The sequence below is a fragment of the Pan paniscus genome, chromosome 17 (assembly GCF_029289425.2).
Source record: "Pan paniscus chromosome 17, NHGRI_mPanPan1-v2.0_pri, whole genome shotgun sequence".
Classification (NCBI taxonomy): domain Eukaryota; kingdom Metazoa; phylum Chordata; class Mammalia; order Primates; family Hominidae; genus Pan; species Pan paniscus.
In genome coordinates, this window is record NC_073266.2 from 94,795,484 (window position 1) to 94,813,472 (window position 17,989).

A 17,989-nucleotide genomic window follows, 5' to 3' on the forward strand; every position below is an offset into this window, starting at 1 on the left:
TAACTCCTCAAGGCGAAGAGCCCCTGCCCTCTTTGGTCTTTGGATTACCCATCCCCTCAGGCACTCCGTCCGCGCATAATGGACAGTCACCAGATGGAGAATGCTGGAAACGCATCGGTGTTTTTGAAAGTGAAAACAGACAAATCACCGCAAATAAAGGAATCAGTGTCAGCTCTCTAGCTGGGAACCACCAAGGTTATAAAGCTAATGTGACTGGCCCTGCTATACCGAAACGGCTGAATTTCTTTCTGGCAAATCCACATTTACGGCAGTAAGATACTAAACACTTTCTTTCACTTTAAAAATATTTTGTTTGTCACTGCTGCAGTTTATGTCCCTCAGATGAGTAATACAAGGCAAAAATGAAGTGAGGTTGGGTGGTGTGAACAGCCTTCCCCTTCCATGTCAGCCACGTCTATAGAGGAGCTCACGCGGCCCTTTCCCTTTGCACTTCTCTCCTCTCTAGCAGGCCGCGGGGTGAGGGTGGGATTAGGCGGCCAATTTTACAAAACTCCAGGGAGCGTTGCCAGCCTCGATTTCCTGGGGTTATTCCTGGGAGAGAGGCGTTCTCACGGACAGCCACCCTGGGGAGGAGGAGGAGGAGGAAAGGCACTGATGGATGAGGAGGCCCGCGCACCCCTCCGCCTCCCACCCCGGCGCGCCCTGGAACGCCCTGGAGCGCGCCCGGCTTCCCTCGCCCGCCTGGCCCGCGGCATCCGGCAGCCCCGCCTTCAGCCCGCCGGGCAGGTCCGCACTCCGCGGAGGCGAGCGCGCTCCGGTTCCAGCCGGGAGGTGGGCGGCGACCCATCCCGCCAGAATCCGTCCAGTCTCTGCTCGCGCACCGTGACTTCTAGGGGGCGCGGATTTCAGCCGGGCTGTTTTCGCCTCTCAGTTGCAGCAGAGAGGCCCCTGGCACCCGACTCTATCCACCACCAGGAAGCCTCCCAAAAGAGCTCTCGCCCTGTGGACGACTCGGAATCCCTGGAAAAGCCGGGAGGGAGTCGGAGGCGCCAGCCCACTGGGGAGGTGGCGCTGGGCGCGCGGGATGCGCGGGGAGCCCTGTCTGTAGGAGCCGCACAGTGCACTGCTGCGCGCTGGGCAGTGCGGGGAAGCGCCGCGGGAAGGAGCGGCTCCGAGCAACAGGTGCAGCCCGCAGCCGCTCCGGGAGCCAGGGAAAACGGCCGGCGAAGATCTGGAGCGGTAAGGCGGAGAGAAGGGTCTTTCCACCTGCGCGGCTGCAGCCGGCGGATCCCTCTTCCCGGGCTCCGTGGTCGCGCAGCGGGCGGAGGCGCCCGGGCAGGGGACCCCAGTGCTCTCGAGATCACCGTCCCTTCCCGAGAAGGTCCAGTTCCGGGCTCCCGAACCCACCCTCTCTCAGAAGGTCGCGGCGCAAAGACGGTGCCACCAGGCACGGCCACCGGATCCCCGCTCCCGCTGGCTCGCGCCTCGGGGGAAGCTCAGACTCCCAAACTCGCACTCTCCGTGCTTTGCGCCGGGACCCCCGGCCACCCCCGGCGTCTACTATCCCGCCCTCCCTCCCCGCGCGCCCCGCCGCTCGCCGGGACAGCCCCGCGGGCCATGGAGCTGGCGGTCGGGAACCTCAGCGAGGGCAACGCGAGCTGGCCGGAGCCCCCCGCCCCGGAGCCCGGGCCGCTGTTCGGCATCGGCGTGGAGAACTTCGTCACGCTGGTGGTGTTCGGCCTGATCTTCGCGCTGGGCGTGCTGGGCAACAGCCTAGTGATCACCGTGCTGGCGCGCAGCAAGCCGGGCAAGCCGCGGAGCACCACCAACCTGTTCATCCTCAACCTGAGCATCGCCGACCTGGCCTACCTGCTCTTCTGCATCCCCTTCCAGGCCACGGTGTACGCGCTGCCCACCTGGGTGCTGGGCGCCTTCATCTGCAAGTTCATCCACTACTTCTTCACCGTGTCCATGCTGGTGAGCATCTTCACCCTGGCCGCGATGTCCGTGGACCGCTACGTGGCCATCGTGCACTCGCGGCGCTCCTCCTCCCTCAGGGTGTCCCGCAACGCGCTGCTGGGCGTGGGCTGCATCTGGGCGCTGTCCATTGCCATGGCCTCGCCCGTGGCCTACCACCAGGGCCTCTTCCACCCGCGCGCCAGCAACCAGACCTTCTGCTGGGAGCAGTGGCCCGACCCTCGCCACAAGAAGGCCTACGTGGTGTGCACCTTCGTCTTCGGCTACCTGCTGCCGCTCCTGCTCATCTGCTTCTGCTATGCCAAGGTGCACGCCGGTCGCGGGGCCGAGACGCGCGAGGGAGGGCGGAGGGCCGGTGGGGGCCCTGGGGTCTCAGTGTCCCGCGGCCCTGCCGGAGCCTTGGCGGCAGCCTGGCCCCGGTGGTCCCCACTCTGGCGGCGCTGGTACGGATCTGTGCAGAGAGGCTTCCTGGCCGCTGCTGGAGCGTGCCATTGGCTTGCGCAAGAAAGTTACTTGGAGTCTGAGAGATGCTGGGGAAAGTTTGCAGTTCACTTCGCATGGTCCGGTAGAACAAGTTTCTCCTCCCCTCCCCTTCCTCGGCCCTGCGGCCCTTCAACGCCCCCAGGTTGCCTGGGCGGTAGGTAGGCGGGCGCTGCCGCATCCTTCCCGGTACAGCAAACCCCGCTCGGTTCCAGCAACTCTTCAACCAGATCAGCTGCTCGGGGAGGTTACAGCCGCGGCGCTGTGGGACCTGAGGAGAGCTCTGGTGGTCACCAGAGCGCGGACCTTTTGCGAGGGTGACGGGTCCCCACAGCTCCCTCCCGGGCTCTCAGCTGGCCGTGGCGGGGGGGACTCGCGGGGCGGCCCCTCTCCCCCGGGGTGCGCAGTTTGCCCTCGCTCCGAAGGCTATGCGCACACCGGGCTCTGTGAAGCCGCTGCTCCCGGGGACAGAGCTTCGAATTTATTTTATTCTGAAGCTTAGCTTTGTAAACCCAAGTGGGAAAAGGGTGTTTCTTTACAGAGTCTTGACCGCAGGCTCCAGGAACTTGGAATGGAATGGACTCGAGCTTTCGGCTTCCCCATTTCAATCCTTTTTAGAAAGGTCTCCTGAACAGGGTGAGGTGGTTGAGGCGGCGGATCTTCACCCTAACTGTAGCAGAGGCACAGTCCACGCGTGTGGGAGATGGTTTTTCCCTTTGTACAGCCGGGCAGAGCTCAGCACTCACATTCTTTTTCTCATTAAGTCCACAAGGGTTTGAAGACTTTATACTGATCAAAACGTCTTCAGCCTTTGACATACGTGTTTTTATTTGCGTAAACGGGAGCTTATTTTAATAATCAGGTGATGGCGATTCACGGGGTAAACCCTAATGTGCGCACCCTCCTCGCTCCAGAGCATCGCCATTTGAAATACAGCTGTTACCAGTTCCACCCGACTTCACCGCTGTCTCTCATTCTGTTTCAATAAGGCTGTGACTATACGACCACAAATAACCTGACTAGGTAGAACAACTATCACTTTTAATACTCAAGTCACAAGGTATTTTTTATCAACAAAAGTGTTTACTATAAGCCACCTGTTTCCCCCCACTTATTTCATCTATGTAGATTGTGTCTATTTTGAATAATAATATTGCTGGATATTATCTGAACGGCCTGCACCAAAAGGTTAAATATGAAGAAATACAGTAGCACTTTGGGAGGCCGAGGTGGGTGGATCACCTGAGGTCAGGAATTCGAGACCAGCCTGACCAACAAGGTGAAACCCCGTCTCTACTAAAAATACAAAAATTAGCCGGGTGTGGTGGCGGGCCCCTGTAGTCCCAGCTACTCCGGAGGCTGAGACAGAAGAATTGTTTGAACCCAAGTGGCTGAGGGTGCAGTGAGCCGAAATCGTGCCACTGAACTCTAGCCTGGCTGACAACGGAGCGAGACTCTGTCTCAAAACACCACCACCACCACCACCACCACCACCACCATCACCACCACCACCACCACCACCACCACCACCATCACCACCACCACCACCACCACCACCACCACCACCACCACCACCACCAATATAGTAGCAGTAAGGGAATTTGGAAAAGAACTCTAGCTTAGCTATTTGGAAAATGGCTGGTTTATTAATGTGGTCTTCCGCAGATGCTAAACAAAGGCTATCTTACATAGCACAATTATCTGATATGTGCACCATCTCATTTAATTTGCACAACTCTGTGGCTTGGAGCTATTTCATTATTTACCCATATTTTATTATTTAAGGAAAAAGAGCTTTGGAAAGGAACACCTGACCCAGATTATGAAGCTGGTGAATGATTCTGGAAGGATTTTAACACAGGGATTCCCAGTCTTCTGAGGACGAGACAGTTGGTGAGGCCTTGAGGACATTGAAGTCTGAGATTGAGATTCTTAACATATATGGCTGTTAAGTTCCTAATTACTGTGGAGAACTGAAGCACATGCTTCCTTATTTCCCCAAAGCCTTCAGGGAGAAGAGCTAAAATCTTCTTACTGGAAATGACAAAGTAAGATTTTGGGAGTAAATTGGGCTACATTTCTGTCATTTGCAAGTCTATAAAAGTCCCACAAAGGGCAATGTTTAGAAAATAGTTTTAAAAAAATTTTTAATGAATACACGATCATTTGGATTTTTTTATATGGAAAAAGTTTGCTTCTAAGCATAACTGGAAAAATATTTTGAATTCAGCATAATATTCATAATATTTGCAAGTTAATTTCGGGGCTGTCATGGATAGGTGGAGATTCCAGTTATTTCAAGTTGATTTTCTTTGGCTCAGGCATTAGGTGTGCACCATCCAGTTAAGGATTTTGCTACTTGAGTATTAGTTTCAGGATTAGCTGTTCCTCCAAACCCCAGGTCTTTTGGATAGCCTGAAAAAACACAGATGGCTAAAAGGCAACCTGAGGTTATGATGCTTTAAATAAACAAAAAAAACTTAAGACAATTGCATTGCAGAGTTGCCTTTTGCCTCCAAATTCTCACAAGTTTGTAAGGGAACAGTCTTTTGCACCAGAGAGTTTCTGGGAAACTCATCGAATACATGGGTGGGAGGATGAGTTGAAGCGGTCTGCCCAGTGCCCCCTGAAGAGCCCTCCAGAGCCCTCCCCTCTGCTGCTATGGAGCTGTTCTTCACCAGGTCTGTGCCCCTCGCTCACTTCCCTTACAGTGAATTACTGTCCAGAATCTCCTTGGTCTACCATGAGGATAAACTCAATGGGCCCACTCGACTAAGTTACTCCCAATCCCCAGGATGTAGCCAGCAGGATGTGGGTTTGGTTTGAGCTAGCACCTTCCTGTGCACACTCAGAAATTTACAGACTCACCAAGAGACCCCAGTATGTTATTATCACTCTCTTCTTAAACATCGTCATACCCTATCATGGTACCTGCATTCTTCCTCCTTTGCTGCCGAGACCTTCAGTGGGGTGCATCATAATATATCATTCTGTGCTCAGAGTAGGAGCTATTGAAGAGAAACAGAGCTAATAAAAATAGACTTGGGTATTTTCTCCATTGACCATTTAACAGCATTCAACATTCTTGGGTGTTTTGAAGTGGCTGAGCTGTGATCCGAATTCCTTTTTGGAAGGAACAATTGGAGCTCGGCAGCGTTATGAAGCTGGTCACATTTGGACATTTTGTTGTGATTTGTCCAGGTGTCCCTCTCTGATTTTGCTTGTGCGGCCTCTCCTGTTGTCTCTCCTGTGTCCTCAGTGACCAGTGTTGTCCTGTAGTTTCCCATTGGGAAGGCTGCCACTGAGCCATCTAGGCAGTCCTGTCCTCTTGGGCAGGGTCCTGCCTCCTCCAGCCCTTTCCTTCCCCTTTGAAACGCTCTCATTTGCTCCTGCAGGAAACCCCTGTTCTGTCGTTGCCTTGCATTCAGGTTTTGATACTCCCATTTCAGCTGGTAGAACAGTAAACTAACACCTTGTCAATGTATTGAGTGTTTTCCCAAATGCTCCTGCGGCACGTAAACACTTGTTTTGTTGCAGATGTTGCTGAGTCATTTCAGGAAGTGGGAAGCATTTCGGTAGCGGAGAGAATTTAAAGTCAGAAATTCACGTCCCTGGGGTGGCTGCTTGTTCACCTGCATAGGGCCTGGGCAGCTGGTAAATATATCCTGTGGCTTCCAAGTAGGGTGTGACTAATTGCTCTGAAAGTGCCTCATCTGGCTGAATGGAGCAGGCTTTTGCAATAAGTTCAATTCGATTAAATTATTTCCATGCTACAGGGAACAAAGAACTGGTTGGAACATGGCTTCTGGTTCCTTGAGAGACTTCTCAGCAATCTACAGATGATCTAAAGCATTAGTCACCCTGGGGCTAGATTTTCTCTAGATTTTTCCCTCAGATGGGATATAGCAATGAACTTAAGTAACAGTTCTGCAGGCTTGACAATGTTGTCTAAGACCAAATATATGTTGGAAATTCCTACATCTAAAACCCCACATTTTCATATCATTTCTCCTGAGTATTACACTGGCAAGAAAAGACAAAAATAGTTTCTTTAATTGAGGGAGTCAGTGTGTTTCAAGGAGATTCCCTGACAGGGACATTAATTGTCAAACCTTGCAAAAATGTTCTGTAAATCATCAGTGACGCTGAATCCCCAATAAGTTGTCTGAAAGCACAGCACAGTGGGTAGGATTTGAATAAAGAATGAAAGGAAGCCTGATGGGAGGTGATTTGCCGTAAGGAGAATTGCAGTGGAGGCAGCCCATAAGAGAAAGGAGAAAGAATATTTTGGCACAAACGCTGGCAATATTTGGGTTGGCTGCACTGAAGAAATGTCTGATGATATTATCTTCATTTGTTTACTTGCCTGCTTTCCACATCAGATGGTGAATTTCGGAAGGGCAAATCTCTAGTTTTTCGATGCATCCAGGATCTAACTTTGTGCCTGACATGTGGTAGGGACCTGGTGTTTGTTAATATATGGGGTCCTGGAAGAAACCAAGGAAGACAATAGTGTAATAAGCACGCCTGAGTGGGTCATGGCATGGCTGTTTCTGGGCAAAACCCCAGAGCTCCATGCCCTGGGCATTCTCTGCAAACAGGTGCTATGGCTGTGAACTTGTCTGGCTGTGCATCAGCCTTCCTGGCTGCTCCTAAGTGTTAGAAAAGAATGTATTTGGCAACTCATGTTCATTGTTACCTAATCACCTAATTTGAGTTTTTATTTTAATGATCTTATGAATAGTGATGTTACCATTTCAGCATGTCAATAATTGTTAATGCAACATAGGCAGTGGGTTATGAGAGGTGAGGCGAACTGATTTCAATCGTCTGTGTCTTTCAGGTCCTTAATCACTTGCATAAAAAGTTGAAGAACATGTCAAAGAAGTCTGAAGCATCCAAGAAAAAGGTAATGATCACACATATATATATATATGTTACTTTTCAGAGCTTAGTTTACCTTTGTTTTTTTTACTTGTCCTCACGTCCATCCAAAGCCTGTAACATTTAGGACCCTTGGTGAGGCTAAGGAGGTTTGAGATGAGCCTCCCACCGTTAGGATGGGAATGGAGGGTCGGCCTTGGCAAGGGCACCGTGGGTCACTCTGTGCTGCATTCAAACTTAGCTGAAGATCTGGGGAGATGAGGAAATGCGGATTCTGCTGATTCTGCCCCTCACCAGGAGGTGTGCTTAGGTTGACTGAGACAGAGTGCAGAGTGCAGAGTTGCTGACATGCACACTTAGAGGGAAAGTATAGTCATTTTGTTTTATGTTTACAATCTCTGATGTGATTCCGAAAAGCCCTGGTTTGGTTCTTGTTTAAGACAACGTTGTTATAATCACTCCCTAAAGCAACCAGAGTGCTGGGCTGTCCTTGCATCTTTCGCCCACATGTGCTGACTCTGACCCGGCAGGTAAAGACTGAAGAGTGGACGAGGCTGAAAGCAGATTCCTCCCGTTGCTAACTGACTTTCTCATCCCCCAACCCCGATTTAAACAAGCTTCTCCTGAGTGGTATTACAGCATCTGACTTATTGATGGTCATGACATTCTACATTTTGGGGGAAAACTATTTCACAAATCAAGGTTAAATTAACTCTTACTCAGAAAATACCTATATAGCTTCTAATTTTAGGAAGTAGAATGAGATTATTAGGCAATATGATTAAGGAGTAGGAAGTTATAACCAGACATTTTAACCCAAAAGTGTAATAATAACATCTTAAAATACCTTGTTTTTTTCTTATATTTATTATGATCAATGACATACATAATTTATAGAAATTATAGTTTAGATCATGTTTAATCATGTTTACTTAAAAATTCTACTTGAATAAAGGACAGCTTTTCCTGACTTTCCTTCTTTATGAACAGTAATGTGGCTAAAAAGCCATCTGATAGTCCAGAGTCAAAACCAGTGGTAGAGAATTGGTTATAGAGCACAAACATTAAGACTTTTTTTTTCCTGGCAGCAAAAAATTAGCTTATGTTAGAAATGCAATCATACAGTTTTTAGGATAACCACCTAAGAATACAAGGTGCAATATAAATAACAAGACCATGTTATGGCTTTATTCCATTGATCCTTTCTTACATCTGAACAATTATTATGAATATTTCATTTTAGGCATCTAGGCCCCTGATTAGAGCAGCTGACCAAGTGCTAAGTTATATGAATGGAATAAACCCTATAAGTTGGTGCTTTCCTCCTCTCTTTTTAGTGATGTGCTGTTATGGTAGAGATTTTCCATTTTTCTGGTATATCTATTTATTTTTCCTCTGAGTCACACTTCTTATTTCTAAGAAAATGGTTCTTTAAAGACAATTAAGGATAGTTTCTGACTTCTCCTAGGACAGTTATTTTTAGAGCACCTGCTCTGTGTAGGACCAAGCTGACCCAGGGGATTCTAAGAGGAACGGGCTCCGCATGGAAGCCAACATTGTAATGGAAGAGATAAGTGTGTAAGTCCCAAAGGCCTGTTCAAGGGGGCAGTGTTTGGAGCATCAGGGAAGGGAGAGGTTAATTTCCCTTGGGAGGGATTGAGCTCGTCAAACTTTAACTGGGAAGACGCCATTGATCTGTGATAAATGTTTGTTAATGATTCAAAAGATTTTATGCTTACCAAAAGAAATAAAACCAAACATTTATTTAACATTTGCTGAATCTTACTTGTGTCGATGGTAGTTTTAGTCTCCATATTTGAAAAAGTATTGGAGAGAAATTGTGAAGGTCTCAGAGAAGAACAAAATACTTAAAAAATAGGTCTTATAAAAATGATTAGAAAAGCTTCTATTTTATTTTACAATAAAAAACCTAAAGATCAGTGATTAGTTCAGTAATTAGTTATATACACATACACATATATACACAAATATTTAGATTTATGTGAGTATATGTATGTATAATACATATGTGCTTACATATATACATATACTAAATATATCTATATAAAATTATCTTTTGCTTATTCTTACCATGAGGATCTAGCATTTGAAGAAGGGATGAAGATTTTCTTTTTCGTTTTCACAGCCTCTGACCCTTAACAGCTACTGAACAGATGTCAGATCTTTGTTGATGTATTTAATTGCCTCCTTGTTTGCATAGAATAAATAAATGTGGTGGTGGTGGTGGTGATGATGGTGGTGGTAGTGGTGGTGGTGATGGTGGTGATGATGGTTATGGTGGTGATGATGGCAATTGTGATAGTGATGGTGGTGGTGGTGGTGGTCATAGTGGTGGTGGTGCTGGTGATGGTGGTGATGGTGGTGGTGATGGTGGTGATGATGGTGGTCATAGTGGTGATGGTGGTGGGTGGTAGTGGTGGTGACGATGGTCATGGTGGTGATGATGGTGGTCGTGGTGGCGATTGTGGTGATGGTGGTGGATGGTGGTGGTGGTCACAGTGGTGGTGGTGTTGGTATTGGTGGTGGTCATGGTGGTGACGATGGTCATGGTGGTGATGATGGTCATGGTGGTGATGATGGTGATCATGGTGGTGATGGTGGTGGGTAGTGATGGTGGTGGTGGTCATAGGGGTGGTGGTGATGGTGGTGATGATGGTGGTCATGGCAGTGATGGTGATGGTGGCGATTGTGATGGTGATGGTGTTGGTGACGATGGTGCCAGTGTTGGTGGTGACAGTGGTGGCAGTGGTGGTGGTGGCAATAGTGATGATGATGGTGGCAATTGTGGTGGTGATGGTGGTGATGGTAATGGTGGTGGTGGTATGTGTGTGTCTAAGAAAGAGATGGGAGAGAGGAGCAGAAAAAGGGTAAGAAGAGGGTGTGAAAGCAGAGGCGTGACGAGAAGGGAGGTGGTAGAGAGAGGGGGACAGAGGCAGGAGAGGTGAGACAGGGGAAACTCGGGAAGGAAAGCAAGAATACATGGCAACTTCCCTGAAGACAGGAACTGGGTTGGTCCATCGTGGGTATTTCCCCAGGTCTCAGCACAGAAAATTGCTACTGGTGCACACGTGTTCATCATTTGATTGGTAATGGAAGATGTGACAGGGATTTGGATAGTTTGCTCATTTCAGCTCTACTTGTTTCCAGCCCTTTCTCTCAATGTATAAGTAAAGTTCCCTTTCTCTGCTCTGTATCCACTGGTCTTAGTACGTTCAGGCTGCTTTAAGAAAATACCATAGTCTGGGTGGCTTATAAACAATGGAAGTTTATTTCTTGCAGTCCTGGAGTTTGGAAGTCTGAAATCAAGCTCCTGCAGATTCAGTGTTTGGTGAGGGCTGTTTTCTGGTTCATAGATGGCCCCTCCTCTCTGTATCCTCACAGAGTGGAAGGCGAAAGGCAGCTTCTGCGCCCTCTTTCATAAGGGGACTGGTCCCATTATTCGTAGGGTGGGAGATGTAAGGCAGCTCTCTGGGCCTCTTTCAAAAGGGCACTAGTCTCTGTGTCCTCATAGGGTGGGAGGTGTGAGGCAGCTCTCTGGGCCCCCATTCATAAGAGTACTGATCCCATTATGAGGGCTCCCCCCACCTCATGACCTAATTACCACCCAAAAGCCCCACCTCTTAATACCATCACCTTGGTGATTAGGTTCCAATTTATGAATTTTTGGACGGGGTGGGGACATAAACTTTGAGATGGTGCCGCCGACCATACAGGGCTTTCCCGTTGAGAGTTATAATTATTATGGGGTGGGTAGATTGGTCTTTCATGATAAACATGCTAACAGTTATTCTCCATGTTTGGAGAAAGTGCAAAAGAAGAATAGGATTTCTACTGCAGGAATAAAGTGCTAGGATTGATCACATGCTTTTCTTAAACTCTGCTAGACATAAAGAAATGTTTCTGGCTCAAAGCTGATTGTTAAAACCTTGGAAGACCTCAAAATGGGATAGACACCCATACTGGATGGTTGCTTCCTGGAGAATTGGATTAAAGGACCTCTTGATGTCCTATCAAGCCACTGGGTTCTTTTAATGTTTGCTTTTTTTGTTGTTTCTTTGGCTTAAAGTAATTCAGTAAGGTTTTTGGATGTCATTTATACAATTTGTGAGGTTTTTTTTTTTTTTTTATCATTCTCACCTTTTATTCAGTTCTTTTCTCCCCAGCCAAATTCCATTAGACATATTGTGAGTAAAATTCTTTGAAGAAAGAACAGACATCTCAGATGATTTGAAAAAGAGCATCTCACAATAAGAAGAGAGACTAATATTTTTTCAGATACTTTCAGCAGAAGGAGCACAAAGAAACCATGCTATTAAAAGACCTAAACTCAAGTGTAAGAAGAATTTGTATAGAGATTTAGCACATAATTTTAAACAATAATTTTTTCTCCATCAAAAGATAATGTTGATATTCTATATGCTAAATAGACAAAGGAGGGAAGCAGTGCACACACAGGGGACATGCCCGTCTGACGGAGACGGAGGACCCTGTAAGAGAGTAGAAAGAATCACGTCATAAATAAATTTTAAAAATCAGCCTCATCCTCCACAGAGGGGAGTTCTCTATGTTACTTTCTGTGTGCTGTGTCCACTGGTCTTAGTCTGTTCAGGCTGCTATAAGAAAATACAACAGCCTGGATGGCCCATAAACAATGGAAATGTATTTCTTGCAGTCCTGGAGTTTGGAAGTCTAAAATCACCCTCCTGCAGATTCAGTGTTTTGTTACTTTCTGATGTTACTTTCTGATGTTTCCATGGGAAAGACAGGAAGGAAGTGGCTTTTCCAGCCCTTTCTAAGGAAAGGAGATGCTTCAGCCTTAGGGGTTGATACTAAGCATTTTTTATTGCCTTTAAATTGAGGTGGGTAAGACAACTTTCCTTTTGTTGTAACTTTTATGTAATTCATCAGTGGTTCTCCAAACAGTTTCTTGAGCTCCTTTTAAATTTATTTTTAGGGATGGGGTCTTGCTTTGTTGCCCAGGTTGGGGTGCAGTGGTGTGATCATAGCTCACTGCAGCCTCAACTTTGTGGGCTCAAGAGATCCTCCCACCTCAGCCTCCTGCATAGCTGGGACTACACGTGCACACTCCTGCACCCGGCTAAGTTATTTGAAAACATTTTTTAAAGGTGGGGACTCAGGATGTTGTCCAAGCTGGCCTAGAATGCCTGGCCTCAAGTGATCCTCCTGCCTCAGCCTCCCAAAGTGGTGGGATTACAGGCATGAGCCACTGTATCTGGCTGAGCTTTTTAAAAAGGCAGATTCCTGGGTAACTAGTAAACTCTACCAATTGCTTTAAAGCCATAAGAGATGAGGTATAGCTATCCGAATTAAAAAAAAAAAAAAAGCTTTGCACTGGTTGAGGATGGGCATACTAACCCACTTAAATCCCGGGGTTGAAATTAGTACACGTGCATTATTTTGCCAGATCTTTAACTTTGAGCGTGTCTATGCTATCTATGCTAGGCATATATTATTTCCCGAGTTTGACAGTGTGGAGCAGTAGTAAATCAAGAAAGATGGTTTTCCACTGGCATGGAACTTCTTGCCCCGTGTCCCATCTTCTACCAGCATCCGTTGCAAGGGAAGAATGAAGACAAAAATCATCTACTGTTTTCAACCATGCACATGGGTGTATTTGCCACATTGTCGTTGCTACGACTGAATTGGACTCACCTCAAAGATAGCAGGACCAGGTGCCCAGGGCCTGTTTGCAGGGAGTTGGCTTTTACCAACCAGGAGGCCTTCAACTTCAATGGCCTGAGATGCTTGATAAACAAGAAAATAGTAATCCCCTGGAGATATTTAGCTGGGAGGATAGTCAGTGTTGACAGGCCTTCTATTAAACTCTTTTGGGAATAATCTGAGACAGATGATATAGTTTATGCAAATACCCATTAAGCCTTCTTTCCTGATATTTATGTTGCAAACTGTAATTCCATCTCATTTCAAAGCTGCTGGTAAACCAAGAAAAAGAACCTGATTCTTATCCATGGCTCTAAGAGCAATGGGACTAGTAAAAATTAAAAGGTAAACTTGGAATGAGTCACAGACACACAAAGTTAACAAACACTGCCAGAGAAAACACTCCGGCCTCAGGGCACACTACCATTTGCCCTGTGGATGTTGATAAGGCATGGATCTTATCAGTAAGCTGCTGGGATAGATTTCTGCTTTGTACTTAGTAAAATTGTCTAAAAGAAACAATGAAATGCAATACCCGGAGGGTAACCATTTTGTGACATAGAGAGATGGTCTGACTGTCTTAGAAAGAAATGATGATGTTTTATATTCTATTTGTAGGTATAATTATATCTAGATTGTTTTGATTAAATCATCTGAGAATGGCATTTCTCATCCACTGATGGATAAATGGATTGATAGAAGGCACTCCCTTAATATATGTGAGCACATTATCTGCTTGCTTTGTGTGTCATGCAATAAGTGGCTTTAATATGTGAGCTTGTACCCTGTAAAACCCGTACTTAGATTTTTATACCTGAGTTGTTTGTCGTGTTTAAATAGATGAGGCATGGTCCAGGAATCGTTTCATTGGTTCATCCTATTCTTAGCGGAGGAAGTTGAGGCTCAGGGAGTTTATGACATTTTGCAAAGCTCATACAACCAGCTTATGGCATGGCCAGGTGGGAACACAGACCTGCTGTCAGTCCTGGGGTCTTGTGCAATCCCTGGTGCCTCTCGACAGGGAGCTTAACTCTCATCTCCTGTCCACCTCGCTAGTAGGATTTGTCCTGGCCTTGATCTGAGATCTAGCCCTCCCTCTACTCTCTCTGCCTGGATCCTGGGCACAGCTTCCTGGCTTCCAGTCTCCCTCTTTGATAAACATCATTTCACGTCTTACTTTGCTACCTCATGTCAATCCTTGAAGAGCTGGCATCTCATGCGTTATAGTCTGGTTGTCATTTCTATTGCAGTGGGACTCCAGTTCATGGGAAGTGATAAGAAGAGTCTTTTTGGCCAGGCGCAGTGGCTCATGCCTGTAATCCCAGCACTTTGGGAGGCTGAGGCGGACAGATCATGAGGTCAGGAGTTTGAGACTAGCCTGACCAATATGGTGGAAACCCGTCTTTACTAAAAATACAAAAATTAGCCAGCGTGGTGTCGCACACCTGTAATCCCAGCTACTCAGGTAGGTGAGGCAGAAGAATCGCTTGAACGTGGGAGATGGAGGTTGCAGTGAGCCGAGACTGTGCCACTGCACTCCAGCCTGGGTGACAGAGCGAGACTCCATCTCAAAAAAAAAAAAAAAAAAAAAAAAAGAAAGAATCCTTTTGCTATGTAGGATTTCCCTTCCTAGCAGTGTGGAGCTGTGGTTCCCACTGCCCTGTGATAGTCCTGCAGGGTGTGAGGTCCATGCAGGATCACTGTAGGAAGTCCTGTGTCCCAAGGGAAAATCTGTGGTGGGACAGTGCTGTCTCAGTCATGGAGTCACTTTCCCATGTCTTAGTCTTCCCTCCATGTGAAGTTATAAGAAAAATAAGGCTCTGTTTATTTTCATTCTTTTTCTCTTTCTCTTCGTTCCCCCCAACTTTTCTTCTCCCACTTATCCATTTTAGAGTATTTCTGTTTAGAAAACAGACTGGTGGCCACAGGTAAACCCTTCACCACATCTGTATGCTGTGATGGGAAGGCCAGGGGAGGGGGTCTGCTTTCCTGCTCCATGAAACCCAGTGAGGCCTGGGAAGAGAGTGGGTATATTAGTCTGTTCTTGCACTGCTAATAAAGACATACCCAAGACTGGGTAATTTATAAAGAAAAGATGTTTAATTGACTCACACTTCCACAGGGCTGGGGAGGCCTCAGGAAACTTACAATTATGGTGGAAGGGAAAGCAAACACGTCCTTCATATGGCAGCAGGAAGGAGAAGAATGAGAGTAAAGGGTGGGAAAAGCCCCTATAAAACCATCAGATCTCATGAGAACTCATTCGCTATCATGAGAATAGCATGAAGGTAACTGCCCTCATGATTCAGTTACCTCCTTTTGGGTTCCTGCCACCACACATGGGGATTATAGGAACTACAATTCAAGATAAGATTTGGGTGGGAACACAGAGCCAAACCATGTCTTACTGCTCCTGGCCCCTCCCAAATCTCATGTCCTCACATTTCAAAACACAATCATGCCCTTCCAGCATTCCCCCAAAATCTTAACTCATTCCAGCATTAACTCAACAGTCTGAGTTCAAAGTCTCATCTGAGACAAGGCAAGTCCCTTTTGCCTATAAGCCTTTACAATCAAAAGCACGTACCTATTATACTTCCTAGATACAATGGGAGTACAGGCATTGGGGAAATACAACCATTCCAAATAGGAGAAATTAGCCAAAACAAAGAGGCTACAGGCCCCATGCAAATCTGAAATCCAGTGGAGCAGCCAAATCTTAAAATTCCAAAATGATCTCCTTGGACTCCATGTTTCACGTCCAGGTCACACTGATGCAAGAGGTGGGCTCCCATGGCCTTGGGTAGCTCCTCCCCTGTGGCTTTGCAGGGCATAGCCCCCTTCCGGGCTGCCTTCATGGCTGATGTTGAGTGTCTATGGCTTTTCCAGGTGCAGGGTGCAAGCTTTGGATGGATCTACCATTCTGGGGTCTGGAGGATGGTGGCCCTCTTCTCACAGATCCACTAGGTAATGCCCCAGTGGGGAGTCTGTGTGGGGGCTCTGACCCCACATTTCCATTCTGTACTGCCCCAGCAGAGGTTCTCCATAAGGACTCTGCCCCTGCAGTAGACTTCTGCCTGGGCATCCAAGCATTTCCATACATCCTCTGAAATCTAGATGGAGGTTCCCCAACCTCAATTCTTGACTTCCGTGCACCTGCAGGCCCAACCTCATGGGTAAGCTGCCAAGGCTTGGGGCTTACACCTGCTAAAGCGATGGCCTGAGCTATATGTTGGCCCCTATTAGCCACAGCTGGGACACAGGACACCAAACCCCAAGACTACACAAAGAAGCAAGGCCCTGGGCTTGGACATGAAACCACTTTTCCTCCTAGGCCTCTGGGTGTGTGATGGGAAAGGCTGCCATGAAGACCTCTGATGTGCCCTGGAAACATTTTCCCCATTGTCTTGGTGATTAACATTTGGCTTCTCATTACTTATGCAAATTTCTGCAGCCTGCTTGAATTTCTCCTCCAAAAATGCGTTTTTTCTTTTCTATTGCATGATCAGGTTGCAAATTTTCCAAACGTTTATATGCTTTGCTTCCTTTATAAACGTAAGTTCCAATTCCAAACCATCTCTCTCAAGTTCAAAGTTCCACACATCTCTAGGGCAAGGGCAAAATGCCACCAGTCTCTTTGCTAAAGCATAGCAAGAGTGACCTTTACTCCAGTTCCCAAGAAGTTTCTGATCTCCATCTGAGACTACCTTAGCCTGGACTTCATTGTCCATATCACTATCACCATTTTGGTCAAAGACATTCAACAGTTTCTAGGAAGTTCCAAAATTTCCCACATCTTCCTGTCTTCTCAGCACCCTCAAGGCTCTAGGAAGTTTCAAACTTTCCAACATTTTCCTTCTTCTTCTGAGCCATCCAAACTGTTCCAGCCTCTGCCTATTACCCGGTTCCAAAGTTGCTTCGACATTTTTGAGTATCTTTACAGCAGTGCCCCACTCTCTGCAGTACCAATTTACCGTATTAGTCCATTCTCACACTGCTAAGAGACATACTCAAGACTGGGTAATTTATAAAGGAAAGAAGTTTAACTGACTCACAGTTACACAGGGATGGGGAGGCCTCAGGACACTTACAATCATAGCAGAAAGGGGAGCAAACACGTCCTTCTTCACATGGCAGCAGGAAGGAGAAGAATGAGAGTGAAGGGTCGGGGGAAACCCCTTATAAAACCATCAGCTCTCCTGAGAACTCACTGTCACGAGAACAGCATGAAGGTAACTGCCCCTATGATTCAATTACCTCTCACTGGGTCCCTCCCATTATGTGTGGAGATTATGGGAATGACAATTCAAGATGAGATCTGGGTGGGGTCACAGCCAAACCATATCAGTGGGATTGCTGCCAGCTCACGCTCTGATGCTTCCCCTCCCAATGTCCAAGCATGCTCTAAAATATTACAGCCTGGACTATGTCTGAGAGAAAGAAGTTACTTGAGTCCTAACCTTTGGCCAAGAGGCTGAAAGGTGCACCTCTTTGCGCTTTTTTCCTATGAGAAGTAAACTCGCTGGTGAAGTGAACAGAAAGCTGAAGCCATCGAACAGAGGAGGCTGGGGAAGCACTCTGTCCCTTCACGCCAGGGAACTGAGATGGAGGTTTTCTTATGGCAGCCTTTATTGCCCACACAGCTAGCATAATGCTTCTTGAGAAGCAGCCCTGTTGTGTGCAGACAGGGAAGTGTGGCTTTTGATGACCAGAATTTTCCCTGCACCTCAGCTGCACAGTGCATGGGCTGGGGAGCATGTCGGCCTGACTGCCAGCCCCAACTTTGCATTCAGCTGTGGGACACTGGGCATTTGCTCTTCCCCTCCTGAGTCTCAGTTTCCTCATCTACAACCTGTGGGTCATGACAGCATCTGCTTCATAGAGTCGTAAAGGACATTCGGTGAAATAATGCATGTGGTCCCATCATCGGTCCACTAGTTTCGATGGCTCTTTTGTGACCATCGCGGCACTAGAGGTTGTGTGT

At 47.1% G+C, this 17,989-nt stretch overlaps 1 protein-coding gene across 1 annotated transcript in view; it reads left to right on the forward strand.

The window, feature by feature from the left end:
- The first annotated feature begins 386 nt into the window (after positions 1–386).
- GALR1 (galanin receptor 1) overlaps positions 387–17,989 on the forward strand; it is a 28,863-nt gene continuing 11,260 nt past the window's right edge. Inside the window, exons 1-2 of the mRNA XM_003827308.5 lie at positions 387–2,244; positions 7,262–7,327. Of these exons, the coding sequence (XP_003827356.3) occupies positions 403–2,244; positions 7,262–7,327 (1,908 nt within the window). The 5' untranslated portion in view covers positions 387–402. The remainder of the gene's footprint in view (positions 2,245–7,261; positions 7,328–17,989) is intronic.